This window comes from Amblyomma maculatum, chromosome 2 (assembly GCF_055883805.1).
Source record: "Amblyomma maculatum isolate TAMU_Amacu chromosome 2, ASM5588380v1, whole genome shotgun sequence".
Lineage (NCBI taxonomy): Eukaryota > Metazoa > Arthropoda > Arachnida > Ixodida > Ixodidae > Amblyomma > Amblyomma maculatum.
This window is the reverse complement of record NC_139345.1, coordinates 99,161,135-99,187,038: the sequence shown is the minus strand read 5'-3', so window position 1 is coordinate 99,187,038 and position 25,904 is coordinate 99,161,135. Positions and strand designations below refer to the sequence as shown.

The window sequence follows — 25,904 nt, the reverse complement described above, 5'->3', positions numbered from 1 at the left end:
TTGCCAAGGTCACAATTGGTCAAACTCGTGACCTCGGTGACCTTGGATTTATCTAGCGTAGTGAAGCTTTCACTTTAAAATGATTCCACTTGATAAGTACTGCTTCACAAGTTCACACCTCGTTCGTGCAAATGTCTAGATTTGTTCTTAATATGCACATAATGTCCACAAAAATATGCAGTCGTTTGGGCCTATAGCCAAAGGCTAGCCCGTGTGCAGTAACACAGTTCAAATCTTCCAGATAAGCACGTGTATTTTGCCTCTTGTGCTCACTCTGAAATCGCTGCCGCAAGCCACCTTTCGGTCACAGTCGTAAGCTTGTTCACGTGACAATTGTGGTTTAAGTCTATGCCTGTAATGAAACAATCACGTGACCCTTTCGGCTTCTTTATTACAAGGCTCAGCTGTAGTTGGTAAAAGCGTGCGTAGCCTTCTCTAGAATAAATAAAGATATAAACAGACTGCCATAATATGCGCTTTACTTGAACATGATCATCTTCCTCTCCTTTCGCTGTAAGGTGGATTATGGATGCAGCCATGCCACCATGCGAGCATAGTAGAAACCTGGCTGGTCCAGTACGCATATGCACTTGTAAGCACATATGCACATCAGGTGTTTAGAGTGACCGACACAAAACTTCGCAGCACTGCTGCATGCCTCTTCATACATCAATGTGACGAAAAAGCTTGGAGGTATTCTATTCCATTGCTTTCCCGTGCTGCCAGAAGAACTACGAAAATACATCTTTTGGTGCAAAAACTGAGGATTGGAGCAAGCCAGTCACAGAGTAGGTAGTCATGTGTTCGCGGAACTTTCAAGGAGACGAGCTTCAGGTAAGAACCTGCTGCATTTATAGCTTTGTTTTCTTTTAATTAAACAACCTAAGTGATAATCATGGCTGCTCATTGTAACTGCATGCAGCTGCGATGCAACCATAACATTAGCAAACCTACAGTTGTCTTAAAGAAGCTGCAATGAAAGCGCCAGCATTTTTTTTCTTTCTAGGTGTTTTATGCTAGTGCATCAGCACCTGTTTATTCCTTATTTTCCTTGATATCCAATTTTATGCAAGCCTCATTATCACCGTTTTACCAAATTCCTTAGCAGCAATGTTTGTAGAAACCCCATCAGCCTTCTTCAGTATGTAAAAGAAAGAGTCAAACAATATAAATATAATGTGCACATGGCATTTATGGCATTTCTTAAACCTAATAATGTCTAACTTTTACATGGAGTTGAGAAACTTGACCAGGTAACATCATGGCTTCTGTGGCTCATCAGGAATTCCTTCCAAGCCCTGAAAATAAACAATGTTAATATATTTTGTTAATATATTTATTTGTTCAAGAAGGCAAGAAAAAAAAAAATTTTAAGTCACAGATGCCCAAGTGTAGAATATTTCGCAGAAGACATTTTGGTAGAATTAAATAGCACACCGATAACCAGAGTGGACAAAATCAGGGTCTTGGGACTGATAATCTAAGACAATAGAAAGAACACAGGAACAGTAAATCGACATAAGTAAACAATTAACATGACAACCAGGTTGATAAGGCTAATAGCCAACAAAAGACGTGGGGTCGAAGAGAAAGAGTTGTGCCGAATTGTTCAGGCTTCTGTGATAAGCAGAATAGTGTACACCATCCCCTACCTCAAGCTAGGTGTGGCAAAAAAGAACAAAATTGAAGCAATCATAAGGCAGGCATATAAAGCAGCATTGGGGCTACCCCACTGCACCCCTACGGAAAGACATCTTATACCGCTGTCACACGGGCATCTCGAAGGCCCTCGAAGCGACTGCCTATCGACTCGAAGGCCTTCGAAAGCTGCCACACGGGCGTTTTCAATGACCATTGAGTCGATAGTCTATCGAGTCAGCGGAGCAGCCCAGAACTCTATCGAGATCTCGAAGGCCCTCGAACGTCCGCAAGGTTGCTAGCGCTGAATCGAGAAGCGTCACGCATACACGTGCAGAGCGCGTTTACGATACAAAAACGTGAACAAGCGTTATTTTATATCTTTAATTTACGTGGTAAAATATTAATATCTGTAATAATTTAAAAAAAACATTGCTCTTTTTAAAGCAAATAATTTATGCACTCTCTACCCCTGTAACATGCGCCGCCGAGAGATGCAAACGCAATGAAAAGCACAGCCGTATAAACGCCAGCGAGTTAAAAAAAAAATTGTCTTTGAATAACAACTAAACACCTGCAGTTACTAAAAAAAAGGTAACAGTTACATTTTATTTTAAACACCTGCAGTTACTAAAAAAAAGGTAACAGTTACATTTTATTTTGCATTTATAGAGAGATTGTAGTTATTTAAGCAAAACCGAAAGCAACGATACTGGCGCCACAAAAGTTTGGCGCCAAACACCATAACTATTTCAATAGACTTCGAGTTTTGCCGTGTAGCAGTGGCACAACTCGAAGGAGTTCGATCGCGATTGAAAATCTCGAAGGCTATCGACTCAATCGCCTTTGAAAATGACCGTGTGACTAGGGTATTAAACGGGGGGTCTACAATAACACCATGGAACTATGCGAGGCTAAAGAGGCCCGCCACCACATCCACGAGATGAAAGACCCTGGGTAAGTTAGAACTACAATATAGAATCCCGGAAAGAAATGCACACGTTAAACTGCCGACCGAACTAAGGAACGCACTCACTATTAAACCGCTACCAAAAAACATGCACCCTGCTTTTCATGAAGGCATGAAAAAAGCAAGAGTAAAGGCCCTTGAGGCCAAGTTAGAAGGCTATGAATACACTGTTTATGCAGACGCGGCGGAATACGAAGGAGGCAACTCTTTTGCTATCGTGGGTGTGAACGACTCGGGTAAAACATTAATGGCAGGTTCGATAAAAACAAACAAGTCAGGTAAAGCGGAGGAGGCGGCTATCGCCATGGCGATGGTCAGCACCAAAGCTGTTACTATAATTAGCGACTCCAAATTTGCTATAAACAATTTTGCAAGGGGCATGACCTCCAAAGAGACAGAGCAAATTTTAAGATATAAAGACTGGAACCAAAAAGAGGTGGAATTAATATAGGTGCTGGCCCAGTATAGCTCGAGATTATGTCAGCCGAGCAGTGAGCCAGGTTGATTCCCCCAATCTCTCGAGAGATGCACTTATCTCATTTCATGACTACACTAATCACTTTAAACTAGAAAGGTGGATATATCCTCCGCCAGCCAAGAAACTTGACAAAAGGCAGGAAGTAATTCGGCGTCCGCTCAAGACGCGTGCCTTCTTCAGCCCATCTAAATTAGCACGCATGTACCCAGCACAATACAATCCAAATTGTAAAGACTGCGGCGAAATAGCCGGGTACGATCACACATTATGGAGCTGCAAAAAAGCGCCGCCACCGGCGGACCTACTACCAGTCCTTTCTCAAGAGCGGTGGGAGGCTATACTGGCCAGCTCAGACCCGTTGACGCAAGTTCGGGCTACTGAGTGGGCTCATAAGATCGCCGAGAGCAACGGGCTTGAGACCATCTAAGTGTAGTGCCCACAAATCACTCATTGCTGACAATAAATGTTTTCCAATCCAATCTAGAAAGCTAAAGAAATGCTCTGTCAGACAGTTGCAAAGCATAATACCTTAACACCATGCATGCTGACAATAAATGTTTTCCAATCCAGAAAGCTAAAGAAATACCCTGTCAGACAGTTGCAAAGCATAATACCTTAACACCATGCAGTCAATGTGCACAAAACAGAATAAAAATTGTTAAAACAGAGGTAAATGTGCACAAAACAGAGTGAAAATTGTTAAAAAGGTCAATGTGCACAAAATAGAGTGAAAATTGTTAAAACAGAGGAAAGAGAGACAAGGAACTTACAATGGTCTTGTACGGGGATCCAGTCAGCCTCTCATCTCGCATTGCTTCATTATGAGTTGGTATATTGAAAAGGGTTCGCCTGTAAGGCTGTAAAATAGGGAGGAAGTGCAGTTCATCCGATTAGTAAGCAGTGTCGGCTATTCTGATGCAATGTTACCCTTGCCCATTTCTTTTTTTACAGCAAAAACTTTTACAGGGCTGGTTTAGCCATACAGATTAACCTTCTTCAGCGAAACCTTGAGCATCAGCCATAAGTGCTTAATTACATAGTGAATGAATTTAATTGCCACCTCCCAGTGGGCAGGATATGAACTGATGTGGTAGATGGCAATTTAGTTGAGATCGCTACAATAAAAATATCTTTCCAAGGAAAAGTGGAGAAAAAAAAATTCCATCTAAAAGTTGAGGGCAGGTTTGGAAAAAAGAAAGTGCTAGACAGAGAGACAGGATTGGAGGTTAACAAGAGGCCTAAAAATTCTAGAGGGCACTTTGGACCACTAAAGTGCGATGAGGCAAAAGCAATTATACCGCGGTGGATTATAGCCCTCCACTACGGCACCTTTATCTCCCTCTCTTCTTTTGTCCTCGGAAAATTGTGACAGATACTGTGCCTTTTCTATCCTGTAAATCAATATGAAATGCCACTAATGCTTGCTGTACTAACACTTCCTAGACATCTGCATCTGCTTCTGTTTGCTGTGTGCAGCGGCGTTCGAGGAAGCGGCAAATAAAAGGCGCCGCACGGTCGCCTGGATCGGACGTCTGGTGGGGTCAGCTTCGTACATGTATGAATCGCCTGGTGACGCCATAATCTGTCGTGATGGTACATTGCACGCCCCTTGTCGAACAAAACCAGCATTTCATTGAACGCATCAAAGTTCACCGGTGTTCTATAATTCATTTACAGGAAAGGAAAGGCACAGTATCTGTCACTCGTGGAATCTCGCTATCATTCTCACAGTAGACAAGGAGAATTATGAAGAGATTTCACGATCCGGGGCATGGCGCAATTGGTAAAGCGCTTGACTGAGATCCATCGGATGGGGTTCAATTCCCGTTGGAGATAAGGTTTATTTATTTTTAACTCTCGCTCTTGAAAGCATGACACCTCTGCTGACAACTTTCTGTCGACAAAGATGAGGCATTAAAGGCTTTCACCTTAATAGTTGGGGGGGCATTATAGCAAAAATGGAGAAATGGCACAACTGGGAGATGGTGGTCACGGAAAGGATCTAGAGTGTGGCTAACACAACAAGAGGTGGAGGAATACACGGCTGCATGGCTAAGCCATAGCCACAACAGCTTTTGCTGATCTATGCACCTAACCAGTAAGCTTAGCCCAAAATTTTCATTTTAGAGACAAACTACAAGAATGACTATCGTGGAAAAAAGACAATGCAAGCTTACAAACCTTTAGCACATCTCTGGGAGTTAGCTTCTCTGCGCAGCAAAAACCCCGTCTCCATGGCCGCTAAATCTGCTTTGGAGGCGAAAATTGGGTGCAGCATTGAACGTGGCTATTGTAACAATGATGCTGAATCGATGTCCTGAGCATTGCTTCCTCGTGTTGCTTTCGCTGCCAAGCCAGTGCGCTACTGGTACCATTCACCCTCCGCCCCCCCGCTGCAATCACGAAGGAATGCTATGTGCCAGGACTGAGCAGAAGAGCCTTGAAATAAATGTCTTTAGGACTGCATCTACCTTCTGCCTTTATGACGTGCCATGCTGCCATGGAGAGGGGGGATTTCTGCTATGCAATAAAGCTGACTAACGAAGCTTTGCAAAGTTCAATATGGCTGAACTGAATCAGCTTTTGACGCTTCATATGCTGTGCTGGTAAAAGCCCAGCACTGATTTTTAGAGTTCCGTAGCTCATAAATAGAAACAAAATACACAAGGTGCCCGTATGCCTCGCAATAGTGCACATTACCCCTCCAACTGCCAACCCTGAGCTCTGTTCGTCAGGGGTGTTGTACCAATATTGCCAATGACGAGTCACACTCATCAAGCCTGGTGTTGCCCTGTTCCCATCCCCAAAGACAAGTTACGGTTGGTTGTAATTTCCAACAACTAGAGGGCAGTTGCTCTCCAAGAAAAAAACATGCTCGACATCTTTAGCATGCTTTTAGCCTGACATGATTCTGTAATGACGTCGCACATTTTCACTGTGCACATCCAGCACATATGTCCACAATTTGCTTTCTTAGACTGCATGCACAAATTTGTTCAAGTACTCATCCTTTCCATGCCCCCCAATAACCAAGTGGAATAATCTGGCTCCGACCACTGCTTATTCAGAAAGTTTTGCGTAATGAGTATCTTTTTTCGTGGTTACTATCAGTGTTATCGCTTAACACGTTCTACTGATGTATAATTCCACATTTTGTGCTCTTGAATGCATTTTTTTCCCTCTGCTCAGGATAAATTACTCTGCAATCCCTTCTTTTTTTGTTGCCAAGCAGGACAAAAAAAAAAAAAGTAAACATTGCAATTAAAAGGCAGCTTGCATTGTGATGTTTTCTGAAGCACTGATCTGTATTGTACCTGTATCCACCTACCTGCCTGGTCTCCCGAGGCCACAGTATGTTCCAAATAACTAAACACATCAACAATGCCGGTGGTGGTGATGGCCCGAGAAAAAGAGTTGCTTCTTGGAGCAGTACCAACAACATCACTAACAGTCAAGAATGTGTATCGTACAGTGACTCTGACTTCATTTGCAACATGCATACACTGATTAAAAGTCGACCTCAAGTGCAGCTTTTTTATATTTTACCTTTTTCCTTAATTTGTCTTAAACCAATGAAGTAGTATATTTTGAGAATCAGAATTACATGGAAAACATTGTTATTAAAAGATACTTTGGCAATATTGGCACATTCTTCAGGAGTTATTTCAGTGGGTAAAGAAGTAAAAGATCCCCATTTGGCCAAAGTTATGCATAGTCCTTCACTATGGTGCCCCTCATAGCTTGGGTTGCTGAAGACATAAAATCCCATATAACGTACCATACCAAATGCACAAGGGAACCGACAGTTCGGTATGAAAATGAGAGAAAAGACAATGTTGACGACAAATGACATGAACATCTGAGAACTGCTCTGCCCAGCTGTTGCCTTGCATTAAAATAGTCCTAGAATGCACACCGGTGTGACATTTTAACGTGTTGCTCCTGACTGCATTCAGTTCTTGCTTCTCTAAATCCCTCCTTTGTACTCCTCCCTGCACCCCCTTCTCTCCCCCACATTTCAGGTGTCCACTGACAGCATGCTTACTTTCATAAAAAGCGATTTCTTCAACATTATTTCAAGGTTCCGCCGTGCCTCAGTGCTTCCCAACTCTGTCCCACTACACTGCTAGACATCACTTGCCTTCTGCTAAAAAACCTTAAATGGACAGAACACTGCACTTTAGGTCTTCAATTGTTTTTGACGCAATGAAAAGATTGATGTCTAAAATGTTCGATTCCAGAGCGGTTTTGACAGAAATGCTGTAGAAAATTTTATCGAGAATTTCTCTATCAGTGTATGCGCCCGTTTTTATATAGTCTGATGTTGGAAACCATGAGCAGCGACCGCGATAACGACTGGTAGTCGACAAAAAAGGTGTACCGAACACAAATATGAATTTCCCTTTTTTTTTTTTTTTGCGTAGAGTAGCGTCCTTTTCAGTTTTCACACTCAAGGTTGCTATGGCAGAATAACGTGCGCCTCGTCGACTAACGTTTTAGTAGGCACTTTCATTGTTTCATGCACAGAATTCCAAACATTATGGGGCCATCTAGTGGCTAAAGGTGAAAGCATGCCTCTTGCGGTGAGAAAGGAGAGGTGGTTTTTATTTAAGGACACACTGGAGAGATCGCAAAATATAATAAGTTATGACACATACTCCTAGAAGAAAAAAAGAACTGTGCCCTTACGAAAATCAGCTATATTTTCTGAAAAGTAGTCACGTGGGCTACTACACTGAAAGTAATAGGGTTTCTCAACTAGATAGTGCCTCATGTTGTTCTTGTGCAATTTTCAATGGCAAATTAAAATTATAAAGCCTTTTCTCTGATATTGTAGTGCTTGATCTGTACCATATAAGGCAAGATCTTTTCATCTTCACCATAATCTCACGACATATTTTGACCAGTGTTCTGTCCCTTTAACAGTTTTGCTAATTCCTACCTTATCTTTGGTGCTCAAGCCTATCCTGCCCTAGCACCTCTTAGCTCTTTTGTTTACTGGGCACACTTGTTAGTCCAGAGATGAGCAAAGGCCCTCAATTTTGCCTTTCCTCCCTAACTCTCCATTCGTGGAACTCCCTTGCCCTCACTTTGTAAAATGTCGATCCACCTTCCCCGTCGCTTTGTTGGCCATCCATTATCCTCAAAACCAGAAGTGTGAGCTGGGCGACTAAGCTTTATTGGCACTGTCAACAATGGCGTTGAAGAACGGTCACCCAGAATGTTGATGATGACTGACAAATGAGGATGAAGTTCACATGAAACGAAGGGTGGAGATAAGTAATCACAGATGTGAATCTGTGATTGCTTCTGTGAATCTGTGAAACAGCCATCCTGGTCGCAGGAATTAAAGGGAAAAAGGACGTCGAAAGAATGTCGAGAAGAAGAAAGTCGAGTCATATGCGCAATCTCAGCTCCATGACAGCGACAGTTGTTGACAGGAGACGCAGGAGCTATGCAATAGTTCACTGGTGAAGTTTGTTCTAGCACTGTGTATGGGCTGATAAAGCGGCTGAGAAGCTTGTCACACAAGCCTGGTGCGCGGGTAGGCGTATAGAGCAAGACTTCGCCACCGGGATTGAATGACACCTCACAGTGACAGGAATCTAAATGCTTTTCCACACAATCTGGGTGGCTTCTGTGTTGAGTCTGGCAGGTTCGTGACAGTGGGCAATACATGAAGTGAACTGCTCAGAGGAGGGAGGGTGTGTCATTGAGAACAGATGCAGAGAAGGATGCTTCCAGGCAGGATGTAGAGAACTGTTAAGTATGCGGTTGAAGCCCCCTGATCGCGGGCAGAACAAACGGACGAAAAAGATTGCTACATGTGTGTGTGCATGCAAACGAAGCGGCCATGACTGAGGCCTTCCTCTGAACGGTGCCAACTTGGGAGAAGGTATGCGGGGCTGGCGCCGCACGGACGGCCAACGATGTCGGCCATAGAAAAGCATCGCTCCCGAGAGGACATCCAATCCTCTCTCAACCATCCCCAGCCGTGCCAGCGAGTGCTTTTCTAAAGAATTTGACGGCACTTGCAGCTAACTGCTATTACAGTGAGATCGGAAAGACGGTGGTAGAGGAGGACCCAAAGATGGGGGGCAGAAGCCCCAAAGAGTCCGAGCGACGTGGCAGGAGAGACTAGTTTCGGGTGCCGTGACGAGAGGCCGCACCCTGATAGAGAAGTGCTGCCGTGTATATATAGCTGACCTGTAAATAAATTCTGTATTCTGTAACTAGAGTGAATGGTCCAGGTTAATAGAGAGAGGAAGAAGAGAAAGAAGGAAAAGAAAAGAATCTTCGCATATTTAACTGAGCCGACCATAGACCAGGAAAAACGAAGTGTAGCGGGTCGTGTGTTGAACTGCAGTGTTTATGCTAAAGCGACAAAACGAAGCAAGGAATCCCAGTTACTGTAATGAGGGTCGATTTATGAGGATAGCATATCAGACAGAGTGCGATGGAAGCGTTCGGTGAGACCATTCGTTTGCGGGAGGTAGGCAGATGTTTTGTGAACAGTGTTTATGGCATGAAGAACTTGGGCCATGATTGTACTGAGGAAAGACTTGCCGGAGTCGGACAGCAGAACACGAGGGGCTCTGTGTCACAGACTGATGTCTCGCAGGAAAAAGCTTGCTATCTCCGCAAAAAAACCGAACGGCATAGCTGCTGTTTCGGCATACCGGTTGAGGTGGTCCACAGCTGTTACGATCCAACAATTTCCCACCACGGTCAAAGGTAAAGGGCCGCATAGGTAAATGCCTACAACTTCAAAAGGTGTAAAAGGGCAGGGAAGTGGTTGAAGTAGGCCCGCTGGGGGTGACGATGGGGGAATGAGGATGAAGTTCACGTGAAACGAAGGGTGATGAACTTCATCACAGATGTGGATGAAGTTCGCAATAAGTGCTCACATAAGTTTCAACGGTCGAGTTACTAATGCAATAGAATAACCCTTCTCCAAGAAATCTGGTGCCAGCATTGGCACTGAGCAAAACATCACGAGCACGCCTCCGGTGAATGGCAATTGGCAGATGACATGTGCAGGCACTGAATGGGTGGTGGGTTGTGGGATGTCACAAGACCACATAGCATAGCTGAGTTAGCTAGAGCTGCCAACTCTGGTAGCTCTTTAAAATGGGAGGGTGAGATGAGAATCGAACCCCTCGAAACCCTTGAATCTCGAATCAGACATGCTGCTCCAAAGCCACATGGGCACATTTGTATGGCTTGCCTAAAGTGAGGCTTTATATCTACACCGCATGATCTTTCACATATTATGGTAGCTCACGAATGCATGCTGATGTGTGAAGTAAAAGAGGCATGAATTAGGGGATTAGATATTACAAACCAGCAAAGTGCATGTATGTGAATGAGGATATGAAGGGACAGCCTCAAAAGGCAGCCCTTAAGCTGTCGACTCTTAAAGGCTGAGAATAAAAGTACGGAAAAATTTTTTCCCTTCTTGCAAATGGGCTTATTCTAATGAGTTGTACTAGGCTGAAATTATTGTTGTTCACTGCGTCCATTTTCAGCTGTGTCAAGCCACATGGATCCTTTAAATATATCACTCCAAAGTTATTGAAGTTAACAATGGATGCAAGAAATTGCAGATGAAATTTGTTCAATACGTAGCTGGCTGGAAAGAACCGTGTCTGGCATTCCTCCCAGCAGAGGCTAAGATGAACATCGCCAGAGAACCCGGGGCTGTGAAAACCGAAGAAAAATTCTTCTCATGACAACCTAAGTATATCAATAGGCGGCGAATAAGACGAAATACAGAGTAAGGTAAAATTTACACGTCAGTAAAATCGTTATGACAGAAAAAAATTGATGCTTAAGTCACCACACAGGTGGTAAACGAAGTAGAAACTGCATTTCTACTACGCGTTTCTGCCAATGCAACCTGACGTGCATGGTTTCGCTCTTTTTAGCACTTAATGCCTGCGTGCACCACTACTTTCAAGGCAACTGTTAAAGCAATGAACCTTCACTGTTTGAAGGTTCTCAGTTCAGGTCCTAGTGTCACAGTAAACAGGTATTTAGCACATCACAGGCACACACAAGGAGAAGGACATCACCTAGTGTTGAAAACTGCGAGTTGCTTCCAATGGTAACTAATCCACGCATAGATTTTCAAAACCCTGTGCTCTGTAGCATAAATGCTGCTAAGGCCAGCTACTCCTCAGCCCTGCAAAACTGCGGGTCCAGTGGTAACTTGAAATTTTAAGTGTTGCTAAGGCCAGTTTTCCTCACCCTTGCAGAACTGAGGGTGCAGTGCTAACCTGAATAATCACTGATTATTGGTCCAAAGCCTATTCTTATTCTGCTAATGCAGCTCTTTCCATTGTTACTCCAAGCCACTCTTATGTGCACTCCGCTGGAAGCATATTAAATACACTGCCAAGCAAACACTTGCAGAAAAGCAAAATACACAAATGAAAAACAACTAAAATGCTGACCAAGTTGGCGATCAGGCCGTACATAATACAGTACGAAAAGCACTTCGTAGGTAGACAGGTGGTAGATTTTAATGTGAGCGCATTCCCTATTCCCCTTTTGCATTAGGCACTCTGCCACAACCTCACTGTATGCTCTTCATACGTAGTACATACGGAGTCCTTCAGCGTGAAACCGCAAACCGAAATCTTGCGATCAGTGCGATCAGTGGCAGTTTGTTACTGGGCACACAAAACGGAATAAATGCTGCTGACAGGCAGGCTTGCATCTGACCGCAGTTCGCACTTGTGCTAAAAACCATGCAACAAGTCAATTGGCGACGCACACGACGTAGGACGTCGTCGCGAACAATCAGCGTTTGTAACCAAGCAGTTGTAACCGCAACAGACGCATGTAGTTGGCCTAAGCCAAATTTACGCTGATCAAGGCTGGCGGTGAAAAAGCTAGACATCTTTAGCTTTTCGTACGAATGACATAATTTGAACCATTCGTGGGGCAGAAACATCATCATCCATATTTCCATGCAGTTAGGGTCACCAATGTACTAACCTTGCCGTCGAAAAGCCAACTCAGAGGCCTATCTACTAGGCTAGGCAACGTCAAACAGGCACCAATTATGGCTGCACAGGGCAATATTTCGTACCACATATTTACAAAGGAAATGCGGTCTAAGTTTTTAGTGGCTCTAGCAGCTCGCCAAAATTTCACTCGGCACACTGCCGGAGGCTGCAGACCATATGCGACCCCACGCGGTTGCCTCTAGCCCTTGTCTAGCCTTCTACTACTGTGCTAATAAACCTCACTGTACTTACGTTAAGCCAGTATTCAAAAATAAGGAACACCAGACAGATGCCAATAAATGATGAAGTTGTTTACCAAAATTTTGCTAACAAATATGTGTTCATACATGCTGTTGTTTAAATAGTTTCGGTTTCAGCCACGCAGAGATATCGGTATGTTCAGACGATCTTATTCCGTTTTGTTTTTAAAATAACTCACATGACGCATATGACGTCCCAATCATAACAGGTTAGGACAACACAGCACCAGCGCACTGTAGGGTAGTGAAGCAGTGCGCAAAACAGTGCAGTCGGCTTGGTGCAGTTGACACGAATCCTTCGGTACAGTGTACTACATTCGGATCGCTTTTCTGCCGAAGGAATGCAGTGCGGCGTGTGAGTGCACGAGAGCTCCATTGAATCCTGTCCTGTGGTGTCGACTTCTCAGGATCGCCTAGGGAGTTCGAGTTTCTCTTGCCCTTTCGACTGTTATCGTCGCCGTCTTCATTTCTGGGAACGTCGTAAAAGGTATTTCGAGGCGACCCAACAGAACCAAAAACTAAAAACAATGCCCTGCGTGCGTGCATTGTTCGCTGCGGACATTGTTTGTTCCTGTACATTCGTTATGGTCCCTTTTTTGTTTTGTTTGATTATGGCTATGAAGGTAGATGAAAGGGCTGCTTGTGAAGAGCTGACTGCGCTTGCGGTCTGTCATCCGACTGCGCGCGCTGATAACGTGGTTTGGAGCGCGCAACTGTCTCATTCAATCGCAGGCACCTGAACGAAGCAGGGATGCGAAGCGCCTGCCGTAAAGAAGCGGCTCACTCCGCTATTGCTATCAAAGATCCCGTCAAGGAAGCGTTGATCAGCGAGTCGGGTAGTTGCGGAAGATCGCCTGTCGTCGATTTCTTCACTTCGGCTTGGGAGCGGCAGCCGGTGAGGATGTATAGTGCACTCGAAGCTACTAGCTGACATGCAATCTCTTCACCGTTTCTCTGTGGTTCTAAAATTTTGTTCATTTCATAAGTGTTTATTGTACAAAATGTATGCGCATAGACGTTGAAGAAAAGTATAGAAGCACGAGGATAGTGTATTATTAGTATTGTGAGCGCAGTGCTGTCTGTGGCACTGTTTTTACTTGATTTTTGTGTTTATGTGGTTGGTTTTGTTTGCACCTGTTGACTGCACACACTGTATGTATATATGTATGTACTCCTACACTTGCTGTCACTAATCAGTGATCTGGTTTGCTGTTTCTTTTTTTAGAGAATGGACTATGATATCAATGTCATTAAAGAGGGATACTCTCTTCTTAGTAAGGATGGTCGCACCATGGTTGCAAATGGAACATCTACCCTTGTCCGTGGCCCCGGCTTTAACATCATCGTTGATACCTTGTCTGCCTGGGACAGGGACTTTCTCATAGAAAGTAAGTGCATCCTTCAGTAATAGTAGTCATCATAATGTGGATGCAAGAAATGTTTTACTAAAGCTCCTTTGTTAACATTTTCTCAACTTTATACTCTGTAGGAACAAGTAAAACATAATTAAAAGGCAGCTTGCATTGTGATTGTGGACCACATGTTTTTAAACCAGGAACATAGCGAAAGGCTACATGCCTGTCTAATCAGTGTTTTACCTGCACAGCTATGGTAGGTGAAAATGCGTAACACATCAGTAAGGTATTTGTTCTGCATGTACATAGCATCTGCTGCGCCAAACATGTGGAGATAAATAGGTTCAAGAAGAACAGGAATGGTCTGCATCCGAGTGTTGAATGCAAAGATTATATACTGTAAATTATACTTTATCTAGTCACTGCCTGCGTATGACAGTCTCAGCATGCTGTGTCAGGATTTGACATCTTGCGATCGTCATTTGAGATGGGTAGTAGCCACCACTGTGTTGTTTTCCAAATTCGCCCTTCATTTTATGACATAACTGAAAACATGGTGACATCATAAAATTGCATGATTAACCATGACCATATCGAGCAGCATTTGCATGTCAACATGTATAACTACATTGCATAATGCACATGAACCTGGTATAAAGTCATGATCTAGTCGTTAATGAACACAGAAAGCTGGGCTAGTTGGTAGGCATTTGTGAGAAAAAATGACACAGGGGAAGGTGAAAGATAGTATGTTTGTTTATGTATGTTTGTATGTAGGTTTGTTTCTATTTATCAAGAGATCTTTTTATTTGATTTTTTTTGTACTGCATTGCTTCAAAAGCCAGCCAGCCATATCACTGTGTATCTGAATGTGCATGTTCATTGCATGTTGTACTTGCTACAGCTTGTTGCTGTCACTTTGCAGAGTGGGACAGAATGTGGGTGGTTTTCTTTAGCTGTATATCGTATGCTTGATTGTTGCAGGAGCACGCACACACACGCATGTGCTTTGGGCATGAACAATGGGGAGCATCGTCAACCTAAAGCGAGGGCTAGCAATAAGCATATTGGATAAATGTTTGCTTTTAAAACTGCTAGGTGGTGTTGAATTCTCCCATTTTAAGTAAACATGGTAGAGGTACCCAACAGTCATTACATTTTAGTGAAGTGCTTCTGTTGCTTGTGGGTTATTTATATTTTATTATTGAAAAACAATCGGTTGGGTGTCACCCATGTACCGTATGATGTCAGTGAGCGCGAAGGAACTCCGGGTTAAAATTTCTGGAGCTTTTCACTGTTATAGCATGTCATAGCCATGGTTGCTTTGGGACGTTAAACTATGTGAACCAAACAAGGACATATTCTTAAATTACAGTGAAAAATGACTCAGAAAGGGGACAGGCATGTAATGTATCATTCATAAAGGTTATTTTCTTTATCGGCTTTGCTTTCAGCTCGTTAAAAGGACATGGAGCAGTTGAACATGCGTGAAGTCGTATCCACTCACATATCTTATGATGTAGCGGTAGCTTCTGCTCAAACTTGCACTTTTACGATGTTAGTAGTATAGTCTTCTTTTGGCGAAAAAGTGATGGTCTGTCTATGTGTGTGGAGCCTCCGCCCCAGTGTCGCTTGTGGATTGGAGTTTAATAGAACAGCTTCTCAGCACCCTATAGGGCGGAGCCACCTTCGAAGGGTGCACCTTCAGTGCCTACCGGTAGAAATACGTTTCCCACTTACGAATCTCTGTAGAAGCTCTCCACTCATCAGAAAGCTATGCAACAGCAGAATGAAAAATCTACAATAAAATGCAAAGACGCAGTGGTAAGGCAATAAGCATAAAACCTAAATGTACAACCAATACTGGTGATGTATATTTTTTTTCTGTGTGTCCATATGTTAGCATGACTTTTTACAAAGGAGCTTTGCTGTGATGATGCAAACAGTTTGAAATTCATATTGTGTCGGAAGACTGATGGCCATATCTCTTCTTTTTGATTGGTCTTCTTGCAAGGGAGCTTTGCAATGATGATGCCTGTGGTTAAAAATTTTGATTGTGCAGAAAAGTTGATGTCCACAGCTTTGTATATTTTAGATTTGTCTCAATTATTTTGGTATTATTTAAACAATATGTCATTGGTATGTGATGAAAGCCTATTTTTGTGGACCTTTCTTCAGTGCTTGTGCAGAAAAACATATTTTAATGACATTTCTCATCTGAGCTCATTTTCTTGTCAATGGGCCTTTGGTTTAATTGAACAGGGCTTTGTTTACTCTTCACAATAACTTTTTGATAAGTAGGAGGCTTTTTTGGCTTGCTTGCATGGAGCCATGCAGCCTTCTATTCAGTAGTTTCTGGTTAAAGGTCATACCTGATCATGCTGCACAGCTTGCGTGTAAAATATACTGAGAGGGCTATGGAGCTTCTCTTTGTAGCTATATGGCCCTACCTTGGAGGGTGCTATGTACTTGCTTCCTTAACTTAAATTTATTTCACCTTGGGAGAGTTCCCGTGAGTGCCTTGTAACATTTTGGGCTTTTGTTTTTTCGCATTATGTCAGGGATGTTAATGTGAATAGGCTTCCAACTCTTGACTATGTGTACTTCGATTGCATTTGGAAATATGGTGCACATCAGCTGTTCAAAAGGCTGTTGCCAGCCCTTCGACTTCCTGGATTTGTTGATATAACAAGTTGATTAATGAACTCTAGGCCAATCATTGAGCAATTGTGAATCATAATCCACTTGGTTTTTCTCAATGTATTCCTGATAATTTAGCAAAGGCCTTTGTTGTACATACAGGTCTTAACCACATGAAAATTGTGCTTTTTTTTTTTTTTTTCAAGCAATCTCATACTGTAATTAATGCTAATAGTCCCTAGTTAAGTAGTTCAATTTATTAACATTGATTTCACTGTGCTATGCCAGTGCATTCTTTCTGACTCATGTTGTCCGTTGGCTTGTCCGTTTACAGGTCTTGCCAAGCTTGGTGTGTCCTGTGATGAGATCAACTATGTGGTTTGCACTCATGGCCACCCAGACCACGTTGGCAACCTGAATCTCTTCCAGAGGGCCACTCACATCATTGGTACCACAGTGTCCAGCGGGGATGTGTACCAGCTGTGCACGTTTGAAAATGTAACATACTAGCCATCCTTGTTTGCCTGTGTTTGCCAAATCATTGAAATGTCTGCGTACGCAAAATTTACTGCCATCTAGTGGCCACTACATGTCATGTTGAAGGGCTACCCAGGGAGAGGCTGTTTGTAGCAGTGAGCATGACGCATCATCCTGAGCTGCAGTAACTAACACGGGCTTGTTTGTTTGCTCCTAATATTCCATTTCAGGTTGTAAAGTGATCGAAATATGATAGCAGTAACAGAACAACTCTACGACGAGATGGTCAATGCTTTGTAGAAATGCATATGGTCTAGCATTTCTTACCTTTAGGCAGCTTCTGGAGTAGAACATTTGATGACTATTTTGTAGGAGATATTAAGGGTAGTAAATGTATGAGCGCACTGATTACCTATAAGCTTTTTCTTAGTAACCACAACTGAACAGTGGCTACAGCTTGATGCGACAATGCTTGAAGTTAAAATTTAATGTTTGCATTAGAGTCTGCCAGAGGATGCAGAACCGATAGTCAATTTCTCAAGCGTTGTTTGTATTTAATTTGTTGCAGCGCCATATTTTCATGCATGTCACCTGCCCCTGCATGTAACCAGCCCTTTTATTCTTTATCCTGGTGATAAAAAGAATACCCTCTCATATAACCTGCACGCTTACACGCTTACAGATTCTACATGATAATATACCGGATTTTGCTTCACATGCAGTGCCAGATAACCACAGAAACATTGAATGTCTTGTTTGAAACCCATTAGGCTTCCTGTTGTAAATTTGTTTTGCTAATCCCCAGTTGACCATGAAAATTATGAGTGCTCATTTCCTGCCTCAAGCAGCATGTGCACGTATACGAAAGTATATCATTTCACACATCATATATATCAGTGAGGGAATGCGTAAATTTACACTTTTTTTTTTTCGCTTATACTCGATATAATTTTTACAAGGCCATTGTGCATAGTCAGATAAGCACACCTAGCTGTTGCTGCCTGCTGCTTGTCATATGTTTGCCGGAGCTCTGGCTACATAATAGATTAAATATGGTATAGAGGACTAGGTAAAATGACAAAGCTACCATTCATGCAAAGCCATGCTTACCGCTGTTGCATATTTGTAGTTTTGAACTATTTTTGCATATGTGTGCCATTGCACGATATGGTGACCATAGAAAAATTTGATATTGTACAGAAAACTAACTTTAATCCACTCTGCCTGATCTAGTTTTGACAGTCACTTTCAGAGGGTTGAAGTGCTTTCACACAGCCAATAGACTTGAGAATAGATTCAGGAGGGCTTTTAATTTCGCTATTATTGCAGACAAGTTTTCCTTTCATTTCATTTATTATCATCACCATCCACTTGAATGATGCACAGTAGTATGAAAGTATTTCCTTCCTATTTAAATGCATATTGATTTGCTGCTTGCAGCAGCAAACTGCAAAAAGGAAGGAAAAGATGCCTGCAAAAACATTTCTTGTGAATTTCGACAAACATTAGATCTCTCAAACTAACTTTATTTTTATTATTTCCAGGCCTGGCATTGTTCCAGTACATCTTGCGTTGTGAGAAACAAATTCATTGTGATTATAAGAGCTGGTTTTCTTTTCTTGATTCTGTCCAGAATGAGCCCTATCGGATTGCCACTGATGTCCAGATCATCCCGACACCAGGCCATACTCTGACAGATGTGAGCGTTGTAGTGAAAACTGCCAAGCTTGGCACAGTAGCCATAACAGGTATGTGCTATTTTAATCACCCCCTCAAATGAATGTGTTACTTATACTCTGACATAAAGTGGAATGGAACACTGCTTCTGAGTGGTACAGCAAAACAGGGCAGCACTAATATTGTCTTGTGATGGAATTAACCCTTTAAGTGTCTAAAATTATTGAAAAAAATTTTTCCCAAAGTCAGATATTTTATTGCTGGTTTTGTAAAGGAAAAAAATTGTTAGAGTCAAGAAAAATAGGAAAAAATATATGAGGAGAGTATGACAGGCATAGCATCAATGAAACTAAATGAGAGAGTAATGATTCTGTCGATAAGCGGAGAGAGCACCAACAAAGATAAAAATCAGCCTTCACGGGCTTACGCTAGCATCCCAACAAAAATAGAGGTCAGCTTTTACGTTTCCGTTGTGATCACTTGGAGAAAACGGAACCGCGAGGGCTCCGCAAAGTGGTGCAACGGGATTGAATCCCTTCCATGGCAGCCGCTTTTCGATGGAGGCGAAAAGCAAGGCACCCGTATGCTGTGCGATGTCAGTGCACGTTAAAGAGCCCCAGGTGGTCGAAATTTCCACACTCCTCCACTACGGCATCTCTTTTAGCCTGAGTCACTTTGGGACATTAACACTAACCAAACCAAACCATGAGAGCGAGTCGCCACAAATCACGCATAGCACCAAAGGTCACAATCAGTATTTTTTTGTGTGTGTTTTTTGTGTATGTTTGCAAGATGGTAGCGCAAATAATTTTGCAACACTTCTTGTAAGTCCTAGATGGTTTGTGCAGGTCTCTGCTAGCGTCCCAACAAAGACATCGATTAAATTTCGTGCGTCCGTTACAATCGCGCAAAGAAACCGAAACCGTGATGGTGCGCTGCTGCAAGCAGGGTGCAACACAAAGGTCACGGTCAGTTTTCTTTTCCTCCACAAGATGGTAGCATAGACAATTTTTAATGCTTCTTGTAGATTCAAGAGTATAGCAGCACCTGCCATCACCTCTTCAGAAGGGATGTACCACTCTGGCTATCAGCCAAAAGCTTCTTTGCAGAAAGAGATGTGTTAGCAGGCACATTACGAAAAACAAAACCATCCTTTTCAAAGTTTTGGCCTTCAGTTTCTCATTCTGTCTCTGCTTTGTCTAAACTTTCTTATAATGATGCTAATTCTCTGTTCCACCTTCTTGAGCCCTTTCCTCCAATACTGTAAAACCCTGTTAATTTGGATATCTTGGGAGTAAAAAAAAGTTGTCCAAATTATCCGAATGCTAAATTATGAAATGCGCAACAAGAATAGCCACATGAAGAAAGCTTTTATTCGGTAACATACCTTTGCCAAGTCGGTAATGTTCTTTTTGTTTTTTCGTGAAAAGCTGGGTGGCAAAGACAACATTTCACATGTGTGCCAACCCTTCCATTACAAGCGTGTGATGCGGGGTATTGAGGCAAAATTCCTCCAAAAACAGCGACGGTATCCGCAGCTTCTTTGGTGGTATGCCGTGCCTGAATTTCTTCACGGAAGTTGTTTTGTCAGACACCTCACCAGTTGCTTCGAGGGAATCGGCGATGATTTCTGCATCAGTTAACTGGCCTGCCACAGTGACTCCTTCATTGATGCCAAAGTAGCCAATGAGCTGTTACTTTGGTGGGAAGCGAGACAGCTATCGTCTTCATCCTCGTCAGGCACTGCGACCTCCAGGTTTTCAGGCGGCTCCGGTTGCCCAATCTACAGTGCATGAAGCAGTTGGCCACAACTTCTGCCGGCACATTAGACCACACATCTAATGTGTGGTGAGCTCAGGAGGGTTAGTTACATTGTAGGGTTGTTTTCGCTTCATGCATCGCAACAATGCGTCTTCCATTGAGGTTGTGCCGCGATTCATGTGCTTGCGAACTGAATGAAACTTTTCATTTCGAAGGCTTCTAAGTTTTGTGCCTTTTTTTTCACGTAACTTCCCAGGGTGCCCTGCTTTAAGTCAAACCGGCATATCACCTCCTCACAAGAGACGCCTTCTATTCAGTGCCTTCAGAATTTACAGGTTTTGCCCCAAGTCTTTAGCCATGTACTTAGCCCGCTTAGCAGGCGTTGCCGTCATGGTGGAGTAAAACACCACAATAGCACCACAAACACTCCGCACACACATGTGCACCGTTGCGACCCAACGCTAGACACGCCTAGCAGGCCCAATTCGCGCATAGCAAATTGCAAAATGGCTGCCCTAAAGCACACGGAGGGAAGAATGCCGAAGAATGCACCTGCACGTTCTCACACTTCTCGTTCTTGAGCGACTCGCCTTAACTTAGTACGTAGTGTTAGCAACGCTACCCCTCATACATTTTCAGGTTTGGAATGGTAGGTGGTTTCCAACCCAGCACCTCTTTCCGGATGATAGTCATAGTGATGCATGCTCCTAAAGCTAATTTCAGCGCCGGCCGTTCTCCTGTCCGAATTAACCAGTGCGCACCACCGTGATGAAAATGTGATTTCAGCATGCACAAGAGTTGCAAATGCTAAACTTGGGAAATAGCATATGGAAATCGAGTTTACATTAAGGTTCGGTTTGAAATAGCATTTCGCGAAATCGGGCTTTAAAGCTGTAATCTCATGTGCTTTACAGCCACTTTATACCGGCACCACACTCTGTAGCGTCACACTGTTGCCTCTGCATTCATTGTAGATTTGGTAAATGCTGCAAGGAATTATTGAGATAGAGTATACAAACCCGTGGTGAAAGCATATGCAAAGACGCAAACAGGTTGTCCATAGCCGAAGCTGTGAGCAGGACACAGATTGTAGGCAGACTCCAATTCCCATGCATACATTAATTGCTGCATGAATTGCACTGGTCATCTAACTTATTTCAGAGCATGAGCATTACTCTCCATTCCGCAGCTCTCAGGGTCATGTAGTGCTACAAAATTTGACCTTGAGCCGCGAGGTACTGTAGTGAAGGGTTTCAGAAATTTTGACAACCTAGGGTTCTTTACTGCACACTGACCATGTCACTAAGCGAGGAGTTTAACAGCTGTTTTGCTGCAGTTGCTTAGTCTCGCCATGTATGAGGTGTGTGCCGGTTCGAGTGCGTCAGCTCTTCGGTGCAGACGTCAGGCTGATGTGTAGTCACACTTAACGCTCGGATAACTGTGTTTAAACAGGACAGACCTCTGCATAACTTGTTTTATTTTTTTTTATTTATTTATTTGTTTTTTCATATTTGTATCCCATTCCAGGTGACTTGTTTGAGAAGGAGGAGGACATTGAAAACCCCAAGCTGTGGAAGGAGGTCGGCGGGAGTGAGGACACACAGCAGCAGTGCAAGAGTCGGCAGATGATCCTGGACGTGGCTGACTACATCATCCCTGGCCACGGGCCCATGTTCAAGGTCACTGAGGAGATGCGGGACAAGCACGCAGGCCTGTTTGAGTGCCTCAACGAGGAGGATGGAGATTGATGCCGCGCTTCGTCTAGGACGTAGCCAGCTAGAGCAGTGTTCCACATTAGTTTGCAGATACTACATTATTTTGGTAAACCGTCTGTAATTTTGAAGACTGTACAGCAGCAGACATTACTCTTCAGGCCAGAATGTGAGCGTATACCGTGCCCCTTTACCTGCCACTCAGTGGTTTTTCATAACTGCGCTCACTCAACTTTGTGCCCTTCCTCTTTTCTTTGGGCAGTATTACTAGAATAGTTTTGCTACTAAGTGACTTTTTTTAGACCTGACTTTACACATTAGGAGAGCTATAATGAAAACACAGTGTGTTAGTGCTGAGGGCTTGCCTGAAAACAAAGCAAAGCTGGCATGGCTGTCCAGTGCAGCTGATTAACGCTGTAAAAAGCGAAGCCAGTGCAAAGCACTTCCCAGGCAACTTTATACTTGCTTTGTGGGCTTGGTGTTGCCTGTTGTCTGTTTATTTCTGGAACAGAAAAGATCTCTGTCTACCTACCTGCATTGTAATTGCTGGGTAAAGCTCCTACTAAGAGATTGCTGATTTCATTTTGTCACGGATATTTTTCCCTCACATGTAAGCAGGTTGCTGCACTGATATCAGGTGTCATGTAGTTGGCATCACATTGCCTCATGCCCTGATTTTTTTTTTAATATTAATCACATGGGGTGTATAAAAATAGTTTTCATATCTGTTTACTTTTTCTTTCTTTTTTTTTTTTTTCAAATGTGATGGTGTATCTTTGTGCACATTTCCAGTACTTGGGATGGAACTAAAACGCATTATTAGGGTTAAACGGTCTCAAATTTTAATTCCGTCCTTGTGTGGCAACAGTGGCACTATTGTGTCTGCAGGCCTTTTTGTTTCAATAAATGTCAGCAAGATGAGCTTCTTTGGCTTTTGATATGTGAGAGATGTCACTTGCATTTGATTCTAATATAACTGCAGTACGCTTACCAAGGAAGCACTCTGTGTTTGCCACCTTCCTCATTGAATGGTACGTAAATATCTGTGAAATTGTACTTAGAGCCGGCGACTTTGTTTAAGGGGTACTGAGGACGATCTTACGTTGGCCTGTATCGATTGAGTGCCCCTGTTGAATGACAAAGATATTATCTTCACTACAGACAGAGTTTTGATAAGCAAAAAAAAAAAAAGGTGAAGTACAGATGTCGTCATGCTCTGCCATTCACTTCAAAGCAATGATCATGGAGTCCTTCTTGGTGTGTCTGCTATGAGTTTGAACCTAGTGACTGGAAAATTCTTAAACGCCACTTTCTCAGGAAAAAATGTACGTTTGGCTGTGAGACAAAGGTCAGCATTGCCAGAAAAGACCATTGAGAGTGTTCTTCAGTGTCTCTCTAACCTGGAAAATGTATGGGTAGGGGCTGTGTTAGCATCAACGTACACAAATTGCTGTGTGCTAAACAAACTAGCTTTTGAAACCCCACTTCTTTTTAATGACTCTGTAATTTAAAATGCAGAATTTGAGTGGTTTTAGTATCTCATTTTCTTCTGACATATTATGTGAACAGCAGGGATTCATGCTGTGATGTACAATGTATACCTAGAAACATTTTATGCAGCCATGTCGTTTAGTTCTCTTTACATGGTTAGTTTTCCTGTGTATGCTTGTCTTGAACTTAAAATTCTAATTGAAAATTATTTATTATTGCTGATGGGTGCTTTGATGCCCTAATGCTTCTGACAGGTGCCTTCAACTTGGAAAATTTTCTAAAGGATTTTCAAAGCTCGTCATCATTGAATTGAGGACCGCAGCTCAGGACCAAAGTTAAAGCAAGAGGTTATATCGATTCTACTTATTCAGTGACACATTTTATTTATATATTTCTCATTTCTTTGAACTTCAAAAGCTTACTGTTTGTGTCAGCCTTGTGTTTTTTCTAACTCATATTTGACATGCACGGCTGTGTTCTCTTGAAGCCTTATCTTTAATGTGCGTGTGTGTTTAGGAGACAAGTGTTTCTGTGAGCTTTGTTTGCCTTCACTGAGTGGACAGCCTGCTACTTGCTGAATATCCATTGCTTCTTCTCTTGATCATGCTGTTGCATATTTTTGATCTCATCTCTAGTCTTTCCAGTTTCATTGTTTATTTGATGTCTTTTTCTTTTATGCTTATTATTCCAGTCTATTATTGTCAAGCATCACAAGATAAACTACTATTATATTATTATTTGCTACTCACAAGTTATGTAGAGGGTTGCAGCTAGTTGAATGTGAAGTCCTAGGCTAGCATAAGCAGCTTTTCTACATTTGATTGGCACTTTTCAGCTTCATTGCTTCCTTCACTCTTTTTATAAACAGCCTGTACCAAGTGTCTGTCGATGATTGTTTTCTTTATTCCTTATGCTGCTCAAATACTTGCTGCTTGTGTGTCATGATGTAAGGATGATGGCATTCCGTTTTTGTGACAATAGTGCAGGGAATCACTGTTAGAAATCTTGTTTTCTTTCATATTTACAACTTTTGACTTTTCATTTTTGTCAAATGTACTAGCACTCGTAACGTATCATGCATCGAACTGCTCATAACTACAATATGCATTGCGCTCCTTATGCCGCTTGCTGTGTGATGATGGCATATGGTCATGTTGTCAGCGCTGAACTCCTTGTGTCCCATTACTGCTCAGGTTTTCCAATCGGCTAATGGGTATTATGCGAGGCTCATGCTGATGCTGTTTCGAGGAGTGCTCACATTAAATGGCGAAGTTCAGCACTACTGCATGGGTAAATTTGCAGTGTCGCAAGCGTCCAGTGTTGGAGCACTGTCCAAGCTAGTCCTCGTTTCAGCCGAAAAACACACCTGTATCCTGCAGAAGTTGTTGTATGCATTTGTATGGCTACAACTCGTAGTCAGTGTCAATGGAGGGTGTACATATATGTTGTCTGCCTGGAGCATAAACAGAGTCTCAGATTTTGCGAGCTTCTCCAGCACCTATTATCCTATTTAAAGAAAAGAGCTTGGCGTGCAGCATAATATGGTGCAGGCAAGTAGCTCAGTGGCATCTTAAAGTTTTTTTTTAATTATTATTTTAGTGCAATACAGCAACAAGTCAAGCTGCTTAGCAATATAATCCATGCTTTGCCTTATTTGGTTTTGGTAGTGTGCCCTGTAGTTGATGCAGCAAGTTGTGCATAGTTTAGTTTACTGGCAGGTCTACCCTCAACTTTGAGGTACTGTGTGGATTGAAATGATCTAAAGGCTGTTCGAGTTGAATGTCAGCAAATTATGTACTTGCACGCTTGCCATACACTTCACCTCTTTTTCATTACTCATTAGCGTCATGGAAAGATGGCACCAGCTGCATCATGCTTTTCATTCTTCATGGTAGTGGAGGATGTATTCATCCAGTGAAGTTTCCTTGCTTTGAATAGGTATGTGAAAGAGTGAGTTAAGGACCTTGCTTAGAGGGAAGTAGGTTGATGAACATCCTTTACAATGCCTGGGAACATGTTGTTTACAAAAAGGATTTTATGAGAGGTTTTGGAATCGCTCAAGAGAATTGCAAGTATTTTTGCATTTTTCTAGCATTTTGTATGTGTGTTTTGCAAAAGCAATGAATATGCAAGCAACTTGCATGCTAAAGTGACACTGTGTCCTTTTTGAGACATTGTGCTCTGATTGTAACTAGGTCTTGTATGATTAATAAAGATTAAGAGGAGTCAGCACCGTGTCGAGCATTCTTTTTCTTCTGTCAGTGCTGTTAAGGGAACACTTCTTTGGTGGGTTATAAGTACTATTAAGACTGAGTGTGTGAAAGTTATTTCTTGCTATCCAAAGCTGGCTTTCTGTATCACACAAACTGATTCTTCTGTTGTAGCGCTGCCATCAACAAATTTTAACCTGCTCCTCCAATTCTTGTCAGGA

At 42.6% G+C, this 25,904-nt stretch overlaps 2 protein-coding genes across 3 annotated transcripts; one reads left to right on the top strand and one right to left on the bottom strand.

The window, feature by feature from the left end:
• Positions 1-1,172: 1,172 nt before the first annotated feature.
• Positions 1,173-12,292, bottom strand: ND-MWFE (NADH dehydrogenase (ubiquinone) MWFE subunit). Its single transcript, XM_084594827.1, has 3 exons — positions 12,090-12,292; positions 3,857-3,943; positions 1,173-1,298 (listed from the first exon to the last, which is right to left on the bottom strand). The coding sequence occupies exons 1-3, from the start codon at positions 12,186-12,188 to the stop codon at positions 1,260-1,262; spliced, it is 225 nt and encodes a 74-aa protein (XP_084450953.1). The 5' UTR covers positions 12,189-12,292; the 3' UTR covers positions 1,173-1,259.
• Positions 12,293-12,496: 204 nt separating this feature from the next.
• On the top strand, positions 12,497-25,702 carry LOC146199372 (metallo-beta-lactamase domain-containing protein 1). 2 transcript variants are annotated; one of them, XM_084594825.1, is made up of 6 exons: positions 12,497-12,715; positions 13,093-13,255; positions 13,586-13,748; positions 16,690-16,853; positions 18,466-18,580; positions 21,798-25,702. In XM_084594825.1, exons 1-6 carry the CDS (start codon positions 12,702-12,704, stop codon positions 22,016-22,018), a joined length of 840 nt encoding a protein of 279 aa, XP_084450951.1. In that variant the 5' UTR covers positions 12,497-12,701; the 3' UTR covers positions 22,019-25,702. The 2 variants fall into 2 exon arrangements, with proteins under 2 accessions (XP_084450951.1, XP_084450952.1); XM_084594826.1 differs by having other exon boundaries at positions 12,498-12,847.
• The last annotated feature ends 202 nt before the right edge of the window (positions 25,703-25,904 follow it).